The following is a 24,298-nucleotide window of genomic DNA, read 5'->3' as shown; positions in this document are numbered from 1 at the left end:
CCCTCCAAGTGTGTACAGTACAGCCACTGAAAACACAAATACAATTTCTTTCCTTCCGCCTCTTCTGGTGGGTGTCGTCTACTGCCTCCCGATTCGGAGTGTTCGATGTGTGGCGATGAGCTTTTATTTTTTATTTTTTAAGCTGGACCCAGGAATGCTTCCAGTAACATAGCCTTCTTCCAGGTCATATGGAAACCAGGGAGGTCCTCCTCTAGAGGCGCCCAAGGACTCCCAACAAAGCTGCAATTCCATACTCCTGCGGGTGTCCCGACTGGGACTAATCAGGAGGGACACTGCCAGCTGTTGTAACGGGGGTCTGAACTGCTTCCGGTCTCCGGCTTCAGCCATTCCATCCACCATTCTGTTATCCCAGCCTGGATGAAGGTTTGCATGGCGTCCGCTGGCCTGGGTTGTGCTTCCACTTACGCAGTCTCTCTGAAGAGACAATGTTAAGAAACGTTTAATTTCCATTGATTTTCTTGATGGGAATCTCTGGTACATTGATCCATTCGGAGGAGAAATCAGTAAACACCCTCAAAAACCAAACTCCTGTGACATTTCAAATAATATGACGGACTGGGGTCCACTAAAAGAGTTTTGGTATTAACTGGTAACCTTTTAGTAGTTGGGTGAACCACAGTAACCTTGAAGAAGTCAGATGGGCATCCCCCTTCTTGCTGACCATCCATAATTTGCAGAGTAATGTAGTCACCTACAATGTCCATCTGGTAATGGGGCTGGGCAGAGGAAATGCATAAGACATGGAAGGTTGCTTCAAGGCAGTGAAATACTGTAGCAATCACTCCTGAAAATGATAGGGACCCATGAATACCAAGATGGCATCGAAAAAAAGACAAACAATATGAAGCTACCTAAAAAACAATATATACCGTATATACTCAGGGCTTGATTTTACCATATAAGTTCCGGTATTTTATAATGTCAATTGTATAAGCTGAATGTGGAAAACTCACGCTATTGGTCCAAGAGATTAGAATATGCCAACGCCCACCTGAGAGAGTAACCACAGAGCACATGGCCTTTTTACTCCTATGTATTGTGCCCACGTAACCACACGGTGATACCCAAACTATTCCGAAGCAACGTTTGCACTGATTTGTGTTTTTTGTATCTCACACCCTCACACACTTTTATCATTAAGAGCATCCCTTATCTATGATGGAGTGTTCAACCAGAAGAAAATATAAAGTCATTGAAGTGGCAAAGTAAATTGGTAACTAAGCTGCCGCAACAAAATTCGATGCGTCTGTGAAACTGATGCGAGACTGGAGGAGGCAAGAAGATGTAAAAAAATAAAGAAATAAATGTATGTCGCATTTTTAACAGGCATATAAGTTGGGGTCCGATTTTATCGATTTTTCGACTTATATGTGAGTACATATGGTATTTAAAAACCAACACTGGCAATGAATTTAGCAGCCACAAAAAACCAAGACAGCACTGGCTTTATATGCAAAAGTCGTCCCAGACAATAAAACAATAATTAAAAAATGAAACATTATCTGGTCATAGGCCCCACAGAAGTGACGAGTTGCAGGGCTGCTGTTAACCGCCATTTGACCCCGCAGCAGTTGTGTTTACATACCTGGCAGGCAGCCATCTGTTCTAAAGCAGACTTTGGACTCCATCTTGGCTGGGATCTGCTAGGGAGAGCATCTCAAAGATTCGTGAGGTTTGCGGACGGCCACCTCTGACTTTGATCACCCTGCCCGCAGCAGGCTGTGAAGTGGTCGGGATCGGGCGTAGCATCCCCAAAATCTTGACCCAGAGGAGCGGGCTTGCAGGCTACCGTGAAGTCCACCAGTTCATATTCAATGGATCACTGTGAGCTTTACACTCCTTTCAGCGATTAATGAAATCCAGTCACGTGCTGACTTTGGGCTCACGGCTCCATTTGGGTCGTTTGTCGGTCGTATAGTGTGCAGGTCACTGCAACTCAGGCTCTGAGGGTCTGGTGTGAGTCAGCGGTGCACATAATTTAACTGCACAAACCAATCTCGGGGGGCCGCACACCAGGATCGTGTCGCTGGTTGCCTAAGCCCATGTCTCTCAATCACTGGGTCATGAACGGGGTGCTGTTGGCAGGTTCTCTGGTTTGTGAGTGAGTAGAGGTGGGAGGCCTAAGCTATTGGCAGCGCAGTATGATATATTTACTCATTTTTTAAGTGAGCCTGTTTCACCAAAGGGGGCTCCCGATTACGCTGGTTTCAACAATATCTGCTAGTTGGCTGTCAATGAATTAAAAAAAGCTAAAACTGGGTTGAGGGAGCAAAAAGTCTGAGAAAGGTTGCGGTGTAATGAAGGTGGTGTTGGCCGACTGCATAAAAATCAGCCAGGTGGAGCAGCGTCAATCAAAACCAACCTTAGAGGGCCCACCAAAGGTCAGAAAACACAGGAGACCCTGTGAATTAATCATTAATAACATATGCGCTCCCTCTCTCTTTCGAATGCACAAGTCAGCGCAGTGTAAATGGTGTCAGACTCAGAGGAACGCCCCAGTCCACACTGGGTTTTTTGCCGCATGCTGTGCCCACAGTGAAGCAATGTGGACGACAAACACTTGCTGACAAAGGCATGCAATTCGAACATTAGGATTAATTTATTTCTGGAACATTCCGTTGAATCCTTTCGGGCCACAGTAAACTGCAGAAACTGACTCCACTGTAGTCAAAATGAGAGCACGATAAATTGAGCAGTAAGCTTCACATACTCTGTTCTTGAATTGATAACGTTAATTTTCCCTTTGTGTTTTTTTTTGATGTCAAGTCTTTTGTTCCATTTTCTTGGTCTCCCTCCATGTCTTTCCATAATTGCTATTCACTTTTGTCTACTACATGAGTAGAAATGCAACACTGCACCCCAAACTCTTAAAGTGTACGGACTGGAGATATTTGGATGACTTTTTTTTTTATTACTTTGCCTCCTGCTCGCTTCGCTTGCTAACCCTCCCAACCGGCGATGCGCACCAACAACTTCCCGTCTCTGCCGCTCGCGTACATGGATTTCACTTTCACCAAACAACAAATCTTTTGATTCTCGTGGATACGCCTCTTCATTGGGAAGAAACACTACTACTACCTGATGGCAAAACGAATTAGACAATCTACGAGTCTCCGACTTAAAGTTTAAATCCAAACAATATATTTGATCTCTTTTTGCTGTTTCGTTATTTCACCGAATAATAATTTCTGCTTGTTTGCACGAATGCGATCTTTACTAGCAATTTTTTGAGGCTTTCGAATTTTTGTACTTCCATTATCTCTCACCTACTCTACATGTGTATTGCGCCAACACTTCTGAATTCTTTACGACGTTCTACTTTGCCATCTACTCTTTGTCTTTTATTTCCAGTCCGGGCCTGGTTAAATCTCTTGGCACAAAGACTCATCTCTCGCGGGACGTGAAAGTGTCTCTCTAAAAAAATCACGTCTCGTCTCTGGATAAAAAGTCTTGTCTTGTCCCGGGATTTTTTTATCATAACAGAGAGATTTAGAAGAACCTCTGTAAGCGGAGCTATGCACTACAAAGTTTTTGTGCGTTGTCCCCAGACACTTACTCTCGTTCGAGAATTACCTCTGGCTCTGTGCGACTATTCTGGCGTTCACATGCACAAGCTGGGAAACAGCTAGAGTCCAGTTAATGGCACATCACACTTTTACACACAGGCACAACATGCCAGCTTGTTAACCAAAGCAGTACAACTTCAGAATGAGGAGATAAACTAAAGTAAATGGGGAAAAAAAAACAAAAGAAAGAAAACGTCAACTGTCACACGTGTTTCTCACATACAGGGCGAGTCAAAATTATGTTAACGTATGAATGGCGGAAACAATTTATTCACAAAATATACTTGATACTAGCTGATGCCTGCTGTACCATACGGCGGTGTAAAAATAGGAACGGAAAACGGAGAGAAAGGAATTCAGAAATCAAGAAGAAAGAAATATTTCTTGAAAGACGCAGTTATGAATAGGTGTTTTGCTGGAGACGACAGATAATGAGTCAAAAGATCTAACCCTAGAAAAAGCCACGTACAACAATAGTTTTGTTGCTTGTACCTTGGACTTCTGGAAATGTGGACGGTAATATGATTATTTTGCCTACACGTACGTTGTTATTTTCAGCCTTTGCTTGCAGTGTGTCTGATAGTCATTTGTATTGTTCCACGCACAGATCTTTTTGATGTAATTTGAGTTAGCCGAGATGCGCACCCTCTGTTTTAACATAAGCATCTACGACGTACTGTTGGAATAGTTTGCCGCTGGAGTACAAAATACTAAATGTATTCCTCATTGATAATCTGTATGCGTAAAATTGGCATTGAGTAAGCCAGATTCGGTTAGCGGTTCTTTTGGCCAGGAGGTTGAGTTATCTGTGGAATAGGACAAACAGGAATCGAGAAATGCCGTGTCGACTGCGTGTGGGCGGGACCGGTTTGTGGAAACAGGACAAACCAGAAGAGAAATATATATAAGAGATGTGCAAGATGATTTACAGGAATAACTCAACCTGTTCGCCATCATGTTCACCACATGTACCATATGTGGCACATAAATTGTATAGAAGCATATACGCAGCAGTACCATTAGTGTTAACATAATTTCGATTCACCCTGTATGGATATTTTCATCTGAAATGCAGACTTGCTTGGGCACACAGGATGTTCACACTTTGACTTCACAGTGTCAACGCTTATTTGAGGTAGAGGCCTGATCCTGTAAGTCTATTAAATTACGTTAATGAACATTATAAGAACTTTTCACATTCAATTTGTATACAAAGAAAAGAAGGAATATCACATTTATTTCTGGCAAAGGTTTACTGGCTCCAGCGCTATCTGTAAGCACTTGGTGAAGTCAACAATTATTAAATCGCTACAAAGATTAAAGCTATCTTTATAAAGAGAAAGGAATCAATAACAACATCTGGGACCTTTTGACTTCACTGCAGTCCAGCACAGATTAGTGTATTCTGTACATGAATGAATTCTTCACGTTTACACGCTAATATTTCCCAACATTGTTTCAAGTTACCACTGATTTCCTACAGGTGGTACCTGTCCACGTGTTCTTAATGACACAAATCGTAATTATATTTTTAGTTCTCTTCTTGGCATATATCAATATCTACAAATTTAGCACTCTTTGTATTATTGCATCACTCGTTTCTCCTTGCATTATTAGTACACATTGCTAAAACAACCACAGCAGTTAAAGAAGAGGATTAGACAAGGTGTCTTTAACACTACATTCTCATCTGTATATTCCTGCACTTTCTGCAGGAGTGAGGTAATGTTAGGTATATTTGCACAGTGCACATTGGTTTTAGCGTCTGAGCTCCATTTTAGCCACAGCAGTCCGATGAACTTCATCAGGCCCATCTGCCAGGCGCAGAGCCCGCGCCCAGCCATAAAATAAAGCCAGAGGATAATCGTTACTTAGTCCCGCTGCTCCGAAGGCCTGCAAATGGCAAACGAGAAGAAAATCAATGGTAATCAGAGCAGAACAGGATTTCTTTTTTCACAGTGCTTGCTCCCTTTAATCTCACCTTGCACTACTTCAAGAAGGGAGGACATTTTTTAATTTTTACTTATAACGTACCTGGATCGCACGATCAATGACCTTCAGTGCTACGTTGGGTGCCACCACTTTAATCATGGCGATCTCCGGGGCTGCAACCTGTGGAGGGGAAATTTAACAAAAGAGCAATCGGTCACGTATCTCTTTGAGTAGATGTTCCACATTTAATACCGAATCGCTTCGAGTCACCTTGTTCCCCACGGTGTCCATCAAGTGTGCAGCTTTGAGTACCAGCAACCGTGCCTGCTCAATCTCTATACGAGACGTGGCAATGTCCGACAGGATTGTGCCTTGTTCCACCAGCGGCTTTCCAAAAGCGAATCTTGAATTAACCTGTAGGCACAAATAAAACACAGTACCTACCGTTCAATGGGCGGACATGAGGTGCAAGCATGAAATGTTGTGCTTTAGAAAGACACCACAATCAAAGGTACAACAGCAGGTTTATTCACAGTCCAAGATGGGATCTCAAACAATTGTTACCACTAGCACTTAAAGGATAAGACTTAAAGGTGTGGGTACAAATCCCACTACTGACACCATGTGACCATGAGCAATTCACTTCACCTGCCTGAGCTCCAATTAGAATAATATGATGGGGGGCCATGGCAAAGTTAGAAAATGGGATTTATTATTAATTGGCTATTATTATTTAATTGACTAACAACTTTTATCTGAAGCAGCTTGCAACAATTGAGATACAATTGGTTGCATTTCTTTGTACTAGGGGGGAGTCAAGCTAAGGTTAGAAAATAGGATTTAATAGCAAATGGAGTGAACCTTCACAAAACCAATGCTCTCATTTCTAAATGGAGTCTCAACCCTTCTTAATGCACTGGCACCACCCTACCTGGCAATGCCAGCAGAAGAAAAGGTTTGGTCTCGTCCTCACCACCACTTGTGCACTGCTTGTCTTCACGTCGTCACCTGTCTTGAATTGACGACTACCCAGATGTTTTTTAAGCGGTCCAAAAAAAAAAAGGTGGAAACCACACAGTGCCAAATCTGGCAAATAAGGAGGATGTGGCGATACCTCAAGCTCCAGTTTCTCCACACAAGCCTTGGTGTTCTTGATGCCCACAAATGGACTCCTTGAGACAGCAGTCCCCAGCAAGTCACAGTAACTAGCAATTAGAGTGACTGTAGACTGCCAGGCAGGTGGTGCAAGTGCATTGAGAAGGGTGGAGACTCCATTGAGAAATGACCTGATCAGTTTTGTGAAGGTTCGCTCCATTTTCTAATAAATCCCATTTTCTAACTTTAGCTTGACTCCCACCTCGTAAAAAGAAATGTAATCCAATTGTATCTCAAATGTTGCAAGCTGCTTCGGATAAAAGGTGTTAGCCAATTAAAAAATAATAGACAATTAATAAGTAATAATAATAATAAAATCAAGTGTTGCACAAGTGTTGTAAAGAGCTGCTGGCTGTTTGCAGAAGAAAGCGGCCATTTTGGAGTGATATGGGTGGTGGCACTTAAGTATTCCCAGTTTTCTCCTGATGTGGTGTGAGCTCATAAATAAGAATACTTTAATCTTTGAGTCTGCATTGGAGTGAACAAGATGAAGGTTGTGAACTGGGTTCACTTCTCAATTAGCAGCCCATTTTGAATCCTCGTATAGCCAGACAGCATGCTGTGCAGTGCCCTGTTCAACTGCTAAGACATTTCTGCAAATGCCCGACTGTGCACATCTGAAGCCCACAGACTGCCTGAGGCAGAGTAAAATCAGTTGCAAAACCAATATTCCTGTCAGGTTTTGTTTCCAGATCCAGCATGCCTAGTAATTCAAACGTTATCTTGTTTGTGGCAAAATAATACAATTTATTATAAGTAAAATGATTATAGAGAAAATCTTTAACTCCAGATACATTCAAACCATAAAGGACAATACACAAACACCACAAACCACAAGTACAAACGGCAAAGAGTTCATCACTTGGCTCTCTATCTCAGGAAGCAACATCTTTTCTGCATTGGGAACTGACCTTTGTATCAGTTGTCACAGACGTGCGCATGGGAGGCAACTAAAGGGCTCAATTGAAGGTAATTCCACGCCAGACCAGGGGATGGCAGGATGAACTAACCCTTTCTCTTTTCATCGGCAGACCAACCACGGGAAATTTCGCCTGGATTCAATGATGTCACTTCCCCTGCCTGATTATAAAGCTGCCATGTTTCCCTTTCTGTTTGTTCGTTTTGTGGACGGAGATCTGTTAAGACGAGTTAATATGAACCAAACCTTCATCTTTGGCAGCCATACTTCAAGTATATGGACGGTTGCCCCCAAACCTTCTCCTGTGCTCTCTGAATCCTTTCAATCCCAGACTTAAAAACAGTATCTTTGAAATTGCCTACTGGTTTGTCACTGAGTGTTTATTTAAGGGTTTATAAACTTAATATTTGCAGTCACGGGTATATTTTGCCTTTTAGTTAAGCTCAATCTGAGGTTAGGGTCTGTCACACTGACATTGCTATGGAGTGGACAATCACCACTTTGGGGACAGCAGGCACATTACCTTGTCTACAAGTTTATGCTCCGACAGGCTGCAGTGACCAGTAAATGAGCACTCTGGGCACAAAGCGGTTTCAGAATTAGACGCCAGGCCTAGCATCATTACACTGGTTACCCATGTTGTTCAGCATTATCTTTAAAATACTACTAATGGGTTATAAAGCCTTAAATGATTTTGTTCCGTCATATCTTTTGGAATGCCTGTCCCCCTACTCTCCAAGTTGTAACCTCAGATCTTCAAATGGAAGTCTGTTTATAATTCCAAGAGCCAGGACTAACAATGAAGACCTCCAAGGACTGGAGTGGAGGATCCCTGGAGTGCCAAGGACTGGAGTTGGGTACCCCTGGAGTGCCAAGGACTGGAGTGGAGCACCCCTGAAGTGCCAAGGACTGGAGTGGAGCACCCCTGGAGTGCCAAGGACTGGAGTGGAGCACCCCTGAAGTGCCAAGGACTGGAGTGGAGTACCCCTGGAGTGCCAAGGACTGGAGTGGAGCACCCCTGGAGTGCCAAGGACTGGAGTTGAGTAACCCTGGAGTGCCAAGGACTGGGGTTGAGTACCCCTGCTCTAGGATCTATCTGGGGACACCATTGTGTTGTTCGTGCTAAACCTTGTGAGTCCCCGTGTGACACATGAGCAGGGATAGGCTGTTCTGTGATACTTAAGTTCATAGGGTGTGTATGTGTGTGTGTGTCTGTCCGCATGTGTGTTAAGCTTAGGGTGCGAGAGTACGCCAACCCATAATGAACTTGTCAAGTTCCACTAACCCCATGAAAACAAACAGATGTAATGATATGTCTACCAAAGTTTAAGGAGAAGTCTTCTTCAAACAAAGAATGGCCTAGTCACATCGATTTATTGTCTGTTGTCTGTGGCAATACTTTAAAATAAAATCAAATAAAACCCTAAACTTAAAAGTATTAATAATGTTAATTGCAGGCTTAAATTAATAATTGATATCATTTTTGTTCAATTTTTCCCTCACACATAGTTAACTTTCAGGATAAACTTTATGTAATACCAACGCACTAGTGATTCAGACGGGTCACTTGGCTGTCCTCAGATGGCTCGAACTCTACCGTGGCTCTTTGCCACTTAACTAAACATTTTGCTTCTTGCACAACACACAATCCTTTAGAGTGATGGGCTATTTAACCCCTCTGTGTACACTTAATGTTGCTGAACACACCCAGGGTATGCCATTGCCAGCTGGTCAGAGGCCCATTTCCAAGGTCTACAGTGCATTGTACATGCGTCACCTACCCGCTTTTTCATAAGCTCCAGCGCTCGCTCCGAGTGTCCTATCAGCCTCATGCAGTGATGAATCCGACCTGGTCCAAGTCTTCCTTGTGCGATTTCAAAGCCTCGGCCAGGACCCAACAGCATGTTTTCTCGAGGAACTTGCACATTTTCAAATAACATCTCTCCATGTCCAACTTGGAGATAATGGTGCAGGAAGAGACAGGAGAGTGAGAGAGAGAGACAGCGGAACAAAAAAACACCTTGAATAAAACCAAACATATATCTTTGTATCTTTCAGAAAAAGTTGATTACGCAAAATGACGACGGCAGGGGCATAGTTCATTTTATGAAGATGCAAAAGTCACACTTTCAAAAGGTGATCAGTCAGTTGGAACTGTCATAGGGCGGAGTGGTGGCTCTGAGGCTAAGGATCTGTGCTGGTATCCCGAAAGTTGCTGGTTCAAATCCCCGTCACTGCCAAAAGAGATCCTACTCTGCTGGGCCCTTGAGCAAGGCCCTTAACCTTCAATTGCTCCAAGGGCGCTGTACAATGGCTGACCCTGCGCTCTGACCCCAAGGGTTATGTGAAAACTAACAAATTCCTAATAGAAGAAATTGTATAAGGCGAAATAAAGAACAAAAAAATATATATACTTTAGGGGGTTCAAACTTGGCTGTGCCTAAAAGGACTAATTAGATATATATGGGTGTACAGTAATATATATGTGGATCTAATTTGGATCTGGCCGGTATTATTACATAGGCTCAATCAAATGCACTCGGAGAATTACAAAAGAACGGCTAGTGGCAAGTTATGTAACTCATGCTCTTATAATTTTTGGTCATTGACTTCCCGCTGAGAGTGTAATGACATCTCTGTGAGCAAAAGGTTAAGCAGCACAGGCCAGAAATCTGCACCTTTGCAAGAATCGCTGCAGGTAAATCTGATTAGGGCAGAAACAGGATATTCAAATCAAAGTTCACTTGCCATAAATAGCTGTTACACAAGTACAGATAGCGCAGAGAAGCGATTAGGAATGCTGACAGAATGTTGGGTCCCCACTGTGTTAAGTACAAATCAAGTTACACTTGTTTTAAGGCTTTGTCCTCCATTACAAAAATCTGACGTGGCTCTGACGAAAACTTACCCACATTTACAACAATATGAGCACAGTATACGGTGCACATTTCCCAAAATATATGAAACGTGCAGTTTACTAATTCTCTAAATGTGTATGCCAAAGTGTGTTAACTTTTGAGCAGTAGATTGGCTGTTATTGATATTGGATTCAAAAACTGAACTTTAAAAGCTCAAAGCTGAATAGCTGGAATTCACCCAAAACCTAACCAGCTCTGAAGACTAACAAATGGAAGAGGTCCACAGAATATAATGAAAACTGGTTCATTTGTTTTTGACTTATGGAATACACAATATTATTACCAGACAGACATACAAGCAAACATGGCACCTCAACAAAAGCATACAGGAAAAAGCACACTTAAAAAATGGTAAGGTGTGAAAAATCAGCTTACTTTCAAGATATCGTCTCACCTCTTCTACCAGTTACTTACAATTCATATTTGGCAGAACCAATGGAAAACTTTCATCCCGGTGACATAGCTAGTATGTTGCTTTCTCCATCTCAGACTGTAGGACATTAATTTAGTGGATGCTTACAAAAACCACTAACAAGTTCTTTGTGGTTTGAGTCTACAGCAATTCAGTTGGTAGCAAGGGTGGAATTAACACTGTGGACGGGTGTAGAGGCGACGCTGTGCAGAGAAGTTGGGTTGCTGACACAGAGACAGATCAGTTGACATCACCAGGAAGTACTCCACTCACTTTGTTCAGAAGCAGTCTCTGTGTGGATCAATAATTGAGTTTTCCTATTAGCTCTGGCCACTAGAGGGCACTGCAGCTCCTCAAACCCAGAACACAAGTGCTGTCACACAATCAAATGGCTTCAATAAACGTGGTTTTATTCAATCCAATACCTTACACTGGTTTCAATCCTCCTTTAAGACAATTTCTTCCACAATAATTCCACCATCTCTCGTTGAGGCAAGCTTTGTCCACCTCCTCCACACTCTGCTCATCGGCTCCACCGCCAATTATGATACCAGCAAGTGGGTCCCTACTCAATGCCTTTCTGGCTGATCTGGCTTTCCTCCAGCCCAGTTTAGACGGGTAAGGGCTTCAGCGAGCTCACTTGTGCTGCAGCGCTACTGTGTTGGGATTTGTCCACAAGAAAAATTTTTAAAACAGGTTCCTGCCAGCAGACGGACAGATATCCTGCTGACTACGCCAACTGTAACCACAAAGGGACACCACAGACCCAGCAATACACTACATGCTAATAGAATGAAATAAAGGATATTTATTCCTCAATGCACCTTCACAGACCTCCTCGCAGCAATGTGTCACAATTATATAATAAACTTCCAATTCTTCTTTCTTCACTTTCCGGCCATAACGGAAGTAGGGAGGTCCTCCCCCGCTAGTGCCCTCTCTCGATCCTCACGGATCCTGACAGGGCTGCATTTCCGGTATCCATCTCTCAAGCGCCCCTGCAGGAGTTCCGATTGGGTTCTCATACAAGGACCACTACCACATGGCATATGGTGGATGGTACCACTCCTAACTCTCGGCTTCTGCAGGTGCCTCCATTGGGCACAAAGTTATTTATTTGTTCCACCTGACAATTCGCCTGAGTTATCATACTGGCTTCCCATCCGGCTAATGGGTTCTTCTTCGAGACGCCCATTCTCTTCCTATAAGCTCATACCATAACGAGATCTGGCTTCTGGGCTAGATGCTGCAGGTTCACGGATGATTGCCAACAGTTCACCAAAGTGCAAAGCTTCTAACTGGAATTCTTTGTGGTCTAAATTCAAGGCAACTCACTTGATGACGAGGATGGAACTTGTACCTGTGAAGGGGTGAAATGTAATGGTGATGCTGCGCAGAAAAGTTTGAGGCCTTCAGAGAGAAAGATCAGCTGACATCACCAGGGAGTGCTCCAATTGCAGTGTTCTGTGTGGATAAATAATGAAGCAGATGCTGCGGGTTTGCGGTTGATCACCGACAGCTCACCACTGTTAAAAGCTTGCATCCATGGTAGTTCAATTGGCGATGAGGATGGGATTTGTACTGTGAAGTGGTTGAGTGTAGTGGTGGCACTGCACAGAGAAGGTTGGGGCTGACAGAGAGAGAGAGAGATCACCAGGAAGTGCTCCACTCACAGTATTCAGATGCAGTCTCTGTGTAGCTAAATAATGGAGTTCTCCTATTCGCTTTGCAGAGAAGGTGGGGCTGACACAGAGAGAAATTAGCTGATACAATTTTCTGTGCGAAGTGGTGCATATTCTGAAAGGAGTACACGCAGAGGTGCCAATAATTTTTATCATGATTGTATATATTGGTTTTCCTGTCCCCTAACCCTTGAAGCAAAACACAACAATCAAATTTACTTACCAGGAGCATCTTCTATGCCAAATACAGAGAGGGGCCTTGTGACCGTTACACCTGGATTATCCATAGGAACCAGAATCATGGACTGTTGCTTGTGCTTGGGTGCGGTTGGATCAGTTTTTCCCATGAACACACATATTTTACATCGTGGGTCCAAAGCACCTACATATCAAAAACAAAAAATGACTATGCTATATGTTTTCCAGTAAGTGTGACCATATTTCTTCTAACTCCTAGAAGTTTTACTATCTCACCTCCTCCTTAATATTAAAGATCAGAGTTAAATGCAAAAGTCATTATTTAAATTTTTGTTTGTAAAGTGAAAAACAGTTGCTTAAAGTTCTACCTGAAATCCACCATTTATGGCCATTGAGAACATAGAAGTCACCATCTTCCATAATTGAAGCTTCAATATTTGTAGCATCTGAGGAAGCAACCTGCATTTTAAAGGGGAACAAATGCAACAGTAATATAGTAAGACTCCAGTATGTTTTGTGCAGCCTAGGCTCATTCGATGAAAAACTCAGCCTGCTTTTCATAGTAGCACGGGCAGGGAGAACAAGTGCTAGTAGGATGCCCAGAAGAGTTTAAAATCATCATAACTGGCTAAACGTATAGGCAAAAGAAGCGACATGACTCCCTGTGAGACAGCAGTGCTACCGCTCCGCCACCGTGTCACCCCCATGTGTGTAACTATTAACAGTATTCATTATTTAAACGAAATTAACAATTTATCTGTAAAATGTAACATACATACTTTAATGCATTTCATCATGAAAGTGATATCAAGTATAAATCTAAGGATTCTAAATGTGCAGAGAGTTGGAATATCATACATGTAATGTGTTCTGTGTGGCGATGATGCTGTCAGGTCAGGAGGAAGCCCCAGAAAAAAAAAAGATGACACAAAAGATGATATGTGAGACTTTTACAATGTATTGTGCCATTACATTGGGGAATATGCAAGGCTTGAATATAAAAGGACCAGAAATGCATTTGTATGTCGGCATTTTGCTTCACCACATTGGACCGTTCATCAAACATTGAAGCGCGCACATCGATCTGTAGGATCCTCAAAGCGGCTTTCTGTCACATGCAGATAGTAAACAGAGACTCTAGCGTCACATTTCGACTTTTAGCACACTGCGCCCCCCGACTTTTTCCTGGTACTGCAACTCGCACACGGGTTGCATTTATTTCTGAGGACCTGCCCGGAGGACGCGTCAAATTAACGCTGGGAACAAGCGGCAGCCATGATGCATGTGCATACGCGTTCTGAGCGTGAAGTATAAACGAGCCCTTATAAGGTGGCCCGATGTGTATCACCATCACATAAGAGCTCATTGCAGACATTAGATGGGACAGGCTGAGCCAATTCTTGCACAAAATGATAAACACTCACAACGACGCAGTCCAGTCTGGCAGATGCAGATAATGGTGGTGTAGTTATGAAATCCCCGGTGAACATCTTCATGAAAGTTATGTAAAGCTTCGTCCTACCACAAAGCCAATATAGGTGAATTTATAGAATTTGGGAGCACTCTTCAGACAACCACGTTTTCCAACCCAATCACGCAAACAAGCGGGTAAAGGAGAAGAACATAAAACCAGAAAAAACTTTAATCTAATGGGTGTGACTGTAATCCAATTGAAGCATTGAAACAAACCCCACCAGCTGCGATCCAGCTTCTTAAGACTCACTTTTAACACTACCGCTCTCATCTTTTACCCAGCAGCCCCTCCTCGTGGAAATCGGCAAAGCTGCATCATGGCAAAGTACTTGCAGGGTTGCTGGGATCTGCAGTCCATTGAAGTATCAGGTTTCAACCGTAGGTTGCAAAACTTGCAAAATAATTTCCACTTAATTATTCAAGACAAACCTGCAAATAGATGGATCGGAGAATCGTAAACCCACAAGGGTAGAAGTGTATTTGAAAATGTGTACAGCATGCATGCCGTTTTTGTGGCCATTCTTTTTTGAGTGTGATACAAGTAACAATTTGCTCTGTGACAGGCTGTACCTGTTTTGATTACGATTCAATTAACATGCGTGTGTCTCACTTTTGTGAGAATGTCATTATTACTTATTCATCAAAATCAACTCTCAAAGAGGCGCTCTTATATAACGCCAGTCAGGTCAGGAACCAGTCCAACCCACTACACAAGTTAAAATTTCTAGGGAAAACACTGTGTTTGATACCTACAGTAGAACTCAGATTATCCGTGCCCTGATTAACTGATCTCCCACATTATCCGAAATGAACCTGTAAGTGTAAAACAATACTTTTAAGTCTAACACAAGCCTTGCTGTGAATACTTTACTAAGCATTGTCACACATAAGCATGGGAAACAGCTTGAAGGCTGGGGTGACGGTAATTTTCCGCCAAGACAGGGGGTGGCACTGTGTAATGACAACCTCTCTTCTTCTCCTTCTGCATAAAGGATGACTGACAATAATTCCAGCAGACTTCACTTCTGGGGTTTGCCCACCTGGACCTGCCTCTTCCCCCAGAACAAGAGCAGAGATAGTAGCCAGTCTACCTGCAATGAAAGTCGGGACGAATTGTCTTGTGCCATAACACGCATTTTCTTTACGATTACTGCTTTGAATTATATGGGGTTGGCCGCAAGGTGCCCCAAACCTCTAACCTCTAACTATCAGTTCTTTTACAGCGTGTAAATATTTTACTTTTCACCACAACTGCATTTAGTGAGTGGTTGAGGAGCTGGTAACTGTGGGCATGTGCCCATGGCTCGTTTACCTCCCACCCTTCACAACTGCACACTTCAGTTATTGCCAGTATGTCAACAGTGTTGACCAAGTACACATGCTCTACTGTTTTGTTCACTTTAAAATTGATCTGTTTTTACATTTCTGTAGTTCATTAAGCCTTCATCTTGATTATCACAATGAGCAGGAAATGGAAGTGTGTTGAGGTATCCTTACAAATGAAACCAGAAACTGTCAAACGATTGGATGGTAGAAAAGGTGCCAAGCTACCGACGGGGCTGCTTTTGGAACCCAAAAAATTATTGCTCAATTTATGAACTAGGAGATGATAAAGATTCCCGAAAAGAAAGCTAACGACATAAATTTTTGTACTTCTTTAAAATGATTTTGACTTGCATTAAGGAATTCAAACAACAACTCTGGCCCATTAATAACACCGGACTGTGGCCTTACTGTCGCAGCATAACCAAGTATAAGCAATGTGAGAACTGCCAGTGTTGCACTTCCTGTGGTGATTGGACATGTTTGCCAATGGCATTCCTAAAGTATTGAAATGACATGATGATAATAATACCATTGAATATTAACCATCTTTTTCTCAGACGTTAGTTTATATATATATATATATATATATATATATATATATATATATATATATATATATATATAATGGATGGCCGGCCATTTATCCCGGCCAATACCCCCAAGCCGCCAGGTGGAGCCCTCCATGCAGCGTGGAGGTCCCCAGAAGACCAGCAGGGCATCATGGACATTGGAGTTTTTATGCAAAGCCCTGCTGGATGCCGTGGGGGCCACAGGAGGGAGCTGCAGGGAGGACCGAGGGATTTTACGTGCCCTGTGACCCGGAGGTTCGTCACAGGAAGAGCGCGGACTTCGGGTTGAAGAAAGGGACTATTTACCCTGACCCGGAAGGAAAAGGACTTGTGGACTATTGGGCAGAAATACTTCGGGTCAGGGAGTATAAAAGGACTATGGGAACTCCCAGACAACGAGCTGAGCTGGGTGGAAGGGTGGCAGCGGTCTGGGAGCTGGAGGATTGGTTATTTGTTTATTATTGTGTAGTATTGTGAGATTTATGAGTATTGTGGAGGAGAGTGTGCTTTGTGCACTGTGGAAGAGAAATAAAGTCAACATTTGGACTTTTACCTGGTGTCTGGAGTCGTGGACAGGGGTTCAAGGGAGCAAGAGCGCCCCCTATCGTTCACAATATATATATATATATATATATATATAGTGGGATATGGCCTGCCTTTCATCTCGGCCAATACCCCCAGGTGGAGCCCTTCTTACAACATAGAGGTGCCCAGAGTTCCAGCAGGGCATCATGGACAATGGAGTTTTTCATCACAGCCCTGCTGGATACCATGGGGACCTCCAGGGGATGCTGCAGAAAGACACAGACACTTTGGTTTCACGTATAACCCGGGGGAATGACGTACTTCCGGGGGGAAGAAAAGGGCTTTTTATCGGACCCTGGAAGTGATAAGGAATCATGGACTGAAGGATGGGAAACACTTCCGGGTCAGGGACTATAAAAGAACTGTGGGAACTCCCAGACGACGAGCTGAGCTGGGTGGAAGGGTGGCAACGCGTTTGGGAGTGGAGGATTGTTTATTGTATTGTGATTGATTATTGATTTATGAATATAGTGGGGTGGAGAGTGCTTTGTGCACGTTACGGTAAAATAAAGTCAACTATTTGGACTTTTACCTCGTGTGTCTGACGTCTTGGTCAAGGGTTCAAGGGAGCGACAGCGACCCCTATCTGTCACAGTATATATATATATACAGTAATCCCTCCTCGATCGCGGGGGTTGCGTTCCAGACCCCCCCGCGATAGGTGAAAATCCGCGAAGTAGAAACCATATGTTTGTGTGGTTATTTTTATATATTTTAAGCCCTTATAAACTCTCCCACCCTGTTAACATTATTAGAGCCCTCTAGACATGAAATAACACCCTTTAGTCAAACGTTTAAACTGTGCTCCATGACAAGACAGAGATGACAGTTCTTTCTCACAATTAAAAGAAAGCAAACATATCTTATCTTCAAAGGAGCGCCATCATAAAGGAGCGCGTCAGGAGCAGAGAATGTCAGAGAGAGCGCAAAGAAAAGCAAACAATCAAAAATCAATACATGCTTTTAAGTATACAGAAGCACCACGATAAAGCGGCATTTTGTAGAGGAGCGTCCGTGTCCTCTGTGCAAACAGCCCCTCTGCTCACACCCCCTCCATCAGGCAGAGAGAGCGAGAAAGACAGAGAGAAGCAAACAAGCACAGCGCGGGAAGCATATCTTATAGCATTGAGGAGTTTTAGTTAATATGCAATACATGCTCTGATTGGGTAGCTTCTAAGCCATCCACCAATAGCGTCCCTTGTATAAAATCAACTGGGCAATCAAACTGAGGAAGCATGTAACCTAAATTAAAAGACCCATTGTCCGCAGAAAGCGGTGAACCAGCGAAAAATCTGTGATATATGTTTAGATGTGCTTACATTTAAAATCAGCGATAGAGTAAAGTCAAAGCTGTATATATATATTGTCGCATACGCTGAGTAGGAGGCATGGATTGATATAGCGAGGATTACTGTATATATATATATATATATATATATATATATATATATATATATATATATATATATATATATATATATATATATATATACACAGTGATCCTAGCTATATGGCAGCGGTCAGTGGCGTCCACTTGGCGCCATGGCTTCACTCTATCGCAAATTTTCTCATACGAATGGCGGAACGCTTACGTCACTCGCATGCGCTTTCTGAGAACTTTTATATAAGCCTCCTCCCCCGATGGCTCCTAAGCGTGCTGCTTTTTCTAAGCCTTCTGACAATAAAACTAAGCGCCAGAGGAAGATGCTTACTATCCAGGAGAAGGTGAAACTCTTGGATATGATCAAAGATGGCAATACCCTACAAAAGCCTCCTCACGCATATGAAAAGACAGCGCCAGCAACTGCCTATCAAGATGTTCTTCAGCCAAATTACTGCGCATCCAGACACCCACTGCCTACTCCTAGTACTCCTTCAGCGGAAGAAGACACACAGTGATCCTCGCTATATCACGCTTCGACTATCGTGGCTTCACTCTATCGCAATTTTTTTCTCATACACGCTTACGTCACTACGCATGCGCTTTCTGAGAACTTTTATATAAGCCCCACGATGGCTCCTAAACGTGCTGCTTTTTCTAAGCCTTCTGACAATAAAACTAAGCGCCAGAGGAAGATGCTTACTATCCAGGAGAAGGTGAAACTCTTGGATATGATCAAAGATGGCAATACCCTACAAAAGCCTCCTCACGCATATGAAAAGACAGCGCCAGCAACTGCCTATCAAGATGTTCTTCAGCCGCGCATCCAGACACCCACTGCCTACTCCTAGTACTCCTTCAGCGGAAGAAGACAACGACGCACCTGCTGAAAATACTGCACCACCTGAAGACTCTCCTACTGAGGTCGTGCCTTCATAGGTTAGTGGTTGTGTGTAAGAACTGTGTGTGTGTGTGTAATTAAATGTACAGTACAATAATTTACTATATAAAAGCGGTCGGGATTGTCCTTCCATCCCGTGAGTGCAAAGCGTAGCGGTATTCCGCTTATCACAGACTACTTGTGGCTTGCAGTATGAAGCGACGTGATGTGAGCAGAGTTCTGGTGCTCCCATCGTTCCCTTGCTTTTGTGCGCGATGCGCTGGAAAAATAGACAAAATTATGTCTCTGGAAATAATTAATGTTGATGGAGTACAAATACCTCACCGCGTAGTAAATATCAGGGGAGATGGTGCTTGCTTATTCTCATCTATAGCTTATTTAGTGCATGAAACTCCATCTTTAGCGGTACAGATTCGGCTGACATTGTACGACTTTGGACAGGCACTCGAGGGGATAAAAAACATAGGTTTTTGGGAGATGTTATGAATGGGCACTTTGATGTTCTCATTCCCTACACTTACATGCCTGATGTACACATGGAGCGCACAAAAATTGAGGATAAAAGTCGGTCGCCTTAAAAGGCGGGTGAGCCTAGTAATAATATGATATTTGTAACGTCTAATATGTCTTATTTTCTCTTATTTTGTCTAATATATTGGGTAATATGAGTGTTATTTCATGTCTATATGGCTCTAATAATGTTAAAAAACGTATTTAGAAGGTCGTAAACAGGTTTTCTATACTCTAACTGCGAAAATATTCGATTTATAAATAAAGAATCCTACTTCGCGAAAATTAATTTATCACGGTAGAGTCTGGAACGCATTAACCATGATAAACGAGGGTTCACTGTATATATATATATATATTTTTTTTTTTTACCTTTGGCTCAGTCATAGCAAAGCAGGACCGGATTTTCCCTTCCAAAAGCGGTACAAGCCATTGCTGCTTTTGCTGCTCAGTCCCGTATCGGATCAACACCTCCATGTTTCCTGTATCAGGAGCAGAACAGTTGAACACCTGAAAAATAAAAATATGTGTCCTTGTTATGCTAAGCAGGATTCCATTTCTTTCTTTCTCCTCTCCAAGACTTACTACATACAAAAGAATAAAGCTAATTAAAAAACAAAATGCAGCCCTTAAAACCCAGTAATGACAGCTCTATTTCCAACAGTGAAACGTTAACCCAATTTACTTTGCGCTGCATTCTTATGCTGAGGGCAGATGAGTTGAACTTCCCTGGTGGAGTTCAGAAAGGCAAAATTAACCTGCAAATGGAGGAACTCGGAAGAGGAATAGAAGATGAAAAGACCACAAGTTACCTTATAATAAACAGTGAAAGCAACAGCAAAGTTGAGGACATCTTCAAAACCAGGGATGGCTCTCATAAGTTTGAGTGCAGAATTTCTTTACCACAATGAATCACAAATAATGGGGGTCGGCCAAAAGCCCAAACAAAAAACACAGGGCCAACGCTGAATCAGTTCAGGGCTCAGAAGCAGCCAACCATCCGTCAGACTTAAAAGGCTGGTTTCTGGGACTGCCAGGCCCGAAATGGGGCTTAAAATCCTTACATATTAAAAGTCTGAAAATATCAACAAAAATGGAGAAGAGGGAAACTGCGAAAACTCTGATCCGGCACAAAAGATTTACTGAATAAAAATTTAAAAATACAAGCAGAAAAGGCAAGGCAGGAACAAAAAGTAGCAAGAAAACGCTTTAAAGCAAACTAATCTGGTAAATCAGAAACATTACTTTATAGAAAAAGCGGGAGTCAAAAGTCAGACAATCCAATGAGCAAAACCAAATTGAGACAGAACAAAGTGCAGCACTAACTGCCAAAGCTGATGAACATTCTAAAGCTCCAGCTGGAGCCGGAATACCAGCTACATCATTAGGTGGCCCCACCTCCTTAGGGTCCAATTACAAAAGACAGGGCATCACACAAAACAAAATTACACAGGAAGGCAAACGTAAAGAAATACAATGACAAATACAAAACCAAACCAAAAACAGAATTAATAACATGATATATAAAATAATTAATTAACTACAACAGTAAAAAAAGAAATTTAAAGCCAGGTCAATAAAAGGATAAACTCTGGATGTTTCAAAAGGTTTTGTTTTAGAAGTCTTAAATTCTCCTTGAGGACAAATATGAGTGTTACCTATATATCTACTGATCTATCTATTATGCATTGCCTTTCTTATGTATAATATAGTGCCTTTTACATCCATCTATCTATCTAATAGTGCCTTTAACATCTATCTATTATATAGTGCCTTTCCTATCTCTATATATAGAAAATCCAACTTCTGTCTGTCTGTCCGCTTTTCATGAGAAAAATACTTTTTTTTTTTTTCTATAATTTGCTTGAACATCCCGGTTGATTACGCGACCTTGTCTTGTTTCACTACTATGTAGGCAAAGCCGTGGGGGACAACTAGTCTATCTATGTATCTATCTATTACAGTATATAGTGCCTTATCTATCTATCTATCTATGATATACTGCCTTTCATATCTATCTATCACATAGTGCAGTTTATATGTGTTTCTCTCTCTCTGTCTGTCTCAATTAATATTTAAATGTCTGAAAGTCTATGTGCACACAAATCTTTTTGCATAATTACATTATTTGACAAGGGCTCAACACTATTTTAAAAGGACGACTCTGTTATTTCATAATTGTGATTACACAAAGTTTTACTTGCTTGCACTGTTTGACTTCTGGCCTGCATGTCTGCATGTTCCTCATGAGCCTGCGAGGGTGGACTGGCATGACTGAGTGAACATGGCTGTGTCCTGAAATGTACTAGCACACCATCCAAGGCTGATTAAAGCATTAACGGCCATAATTACAAAATGGACTCTGCATGTTTTCCCAAATGGTGGTTTAAATTAGCGTCACTAGTTGTTATATTGTGATGCCTATGTGAAATTCTTAATTGCAACACGTCCTGTGCAACAATTCTTTGCATGCATATAGCTGGTGAAATTTTCACACTTGAAAAACAGTTTCATTTATGAAGCAGAAGCCTTAATCACATACGGGCTGATGATGCGAGATCCTTCTAGTACTACAAATGTAAAAGTCCATACAGTTTTGTTACGTATAAGGTCACAAGTTTTCTTTACTTCTCATATGAGACGTCAAGCAAAATTACGCCTTTTATTGGCTAACTGAACAGATTACAATATACACGCTTTCGATGAAGGGGCCCAAGTTGCCTTGAAAGCTTACATATTGTAATCTGTTCAGTTAGCCAATAAGAGGCATCATTTTGCTTGACTTCTTATTGCATCCATAATGGCTAACAAGGTACAACACCTTACCTTTACTTCTCTAATTAATGCAGTTCAGGTAGAAACCTGTGAAATTTTTCAAACACTGAATGGCAATAAAAATTACCAAAAAAATACACTTTCATGAAAAATGGAGGGATGGACACATGTAAAATTCACAGGTTATGACACTGTTTGCTGTTATAACAAAAATAAATAAAATAACCTGTCAATAACCACCAAATCCTTATTTGCGTGCTCAGACTTACTTCTGGTGCAAACAACGATCGCCCCATCAGCTCACACAGATGAGCGTATTCTAGGTTGGTAAGCCCGGCTCCAAACGTCCTCTCTGGATCCAGCTCCAGTGGGATGAAGAGGTTCCATAGTCCTGCAGACTTTGCCTTCTCCTGAACACACAAATAATAAATATGCATTAAAACACACTGCAAATAAGACATAATTAGACAAAGAAGCCACTTTCACCCAAAGGTCGCTCAATATGACACCATTACCCACATAAATAAAATATAAGACGGGACTCCTAATACCTTCATTTGCTCTATGTCAGAATTCGGGGTCCACCTTTGTTCAGAAACCTGGTAGTTTCGCAACTGCTGCTCAACTGGGAAGATGTGCTCCTCCATGAAGGCCAATAAACTCTGGTAAATCTTCTTAACCTGAGGCCGTAAAGCATCGGGTGAGATGATCAAGTGACCTTGAACCGGGTGAGCCCCAAAAGTGCCATGATCCGCTCCGGCTGAATGTTTCTCCATGGTAGAAAAGTGCTTATCTTCACGCCTCCAAGTGTTCAGGTTCCGTGAGACTCCTGGCTTAACAGGTGGAAAAGATTTAAAAACACGGAAGCCTTCCTTGACAGCAAAATCCCATGCGAGGTTGGCCATTAGCTCTGTCAGTTTGCCAGCTGCTTCTGCATTCGCTGAGCTGGCTTGACCTGCAAAAAGAAAAAAGAAAAAAAATTCCTGAAGGCTCATTAAAGCTTCACTTTTGAGCAAAGTGCTACGTATGAAGAAGAATGACGACACCATTACCAAGGGAGAAGGTAAATGTACTGCCCCATAAACAGACAGAAACATGTTTTTGTAAAAAACCGAGTGGGACGTGTAGTTGAAAACAGCAGGCCGAGGTCAGAACTGAAAGTCCATCCTATTTTTCAAATATTCAGAAGTCAAAACCGAGAGCAAGAGATCAAAAACCAGAGATGCAAAAAAATAAAAGCTTTGAAAGATCTTGAATGTGAGGTTTATTCGTAAACTTGGATAAGAAAATGGCCACTGAAATGACCTTTGAACCACTTACCCAATATCATGACCTCTGAAGCCACCACTCTGGCAACTAGGATCTGCATCACAACAATGTGATCCATGAAATGGTGTTGGATGCAGAAAACAGAAAAGTGTGTTGTGAAAAAATGCTAATAAATGCGCTAAACATCAGTTTTGACTTCAAAATCAGAATACCCGAGTTACAAAACAACAAGACCGACAGAAAACATCACTGGTCGTGAGTGACACTGGAGCACACATTAGCCGAGGTTTTCCCCGGGTGACTGACGCATCACCAGATGGAAGGGAAGGAGCCATCAGCCTGGAGTTTATTAGCCATGTGGAGGATGCAGTGTAGAGTTGATTACTGGCAAATCAGAGTTACACGTGAGCACATGGGCAGGACTGATTGCAGTAACTGGGTGCTCGTAAAGACTGCATGAAGGGTAATTAGGAAGGCAAATTACATGTCAGCTGAGTTGATTAGAAACATCACTGGGAGGGGATACAACACCCTAGTGAAATACAGAAGGGGTATGCTTTTTTGGTACCTATCTGTCCTGGCTCGGCAGGTAAAAAGATTTTCTTGAGTTAAAGAAACAAAAATAAAAATGAAATGAAACGACCGAAACCCGGACAAGAGGCAAAAATCACAGTCAGTAATAATCAGGCAGGAAATCGAAAACCAC

General features: G+C 42.2%; 1 protein-coding gene across 2 annotated transcripts in view; it reads right to left on the bottom strand.

The window, feature by feature from the left end:
• Positions 1–4,796: 4,796 nt before the first annotated feature.
• Positions 4,797–24,298, bottom strand: part of LOC120540979 (acyl-CoA dehydrogenase family member 10-like) — a 49,727-nt gene continuing 30,225 nt past the window's right edge. For both annotated transcript variants that reach the window (XM_039772196.1, XM_039772195.1), the window contains 9 exons: positions 22,875–23,278; positions 22,593–22,733; positions 19,921–20,058; positions 13,172–13,262; positions 12,829–12,987; positions 9,375–9,547; positions 5,790–5,933; positions 5,622–5,699; positions 4,797–5,480 (listed from right to left, as the gene is read on the bottom strand). In XM_039772196.1, the coding sequence (XP_039628130.1) occupies positions 5,346–5,480; positions 5,622–5,699; positions 5,790–5,933; positions 9,375–9,547; positions 12,829–12,987; positions 13,172–13,262; positions 19,921–20,058; positions 22,593–22,733; positions 22,875–23,278 (1,463 nt within the window). In that variant the 3' untranslated portion in view covers positions 4,797–5,345. The remainder of the gene's footprint in view (positions 5,481–5,621; positions 5,700–5,789; positions 5,934–9,374; positions 9,548–12,828; positions 12,988–13,171; positions 13,263–19,920; positions 20,059–22,592; positions 22,734–22,874; positions 23,279–24,298) is intronic.

This window comes from Polypterus senegalus, chromosome 12 (assembly GCF_016835505.1).
Source record: "Polypterus senegalus isolate Bchr_013 chromosome 12, ASM1683550v1, whole genome shotgun sequence".
Lineage (NCBI taxonomy): Eukaryota > Metazoa > Chordata > Cladistia > Polypteriformes > Polypteridae > Polypterus > Polypterus senegalus.
This window is presented reverse-complemented; position numbering and strand designations above follow the sequence as displayed.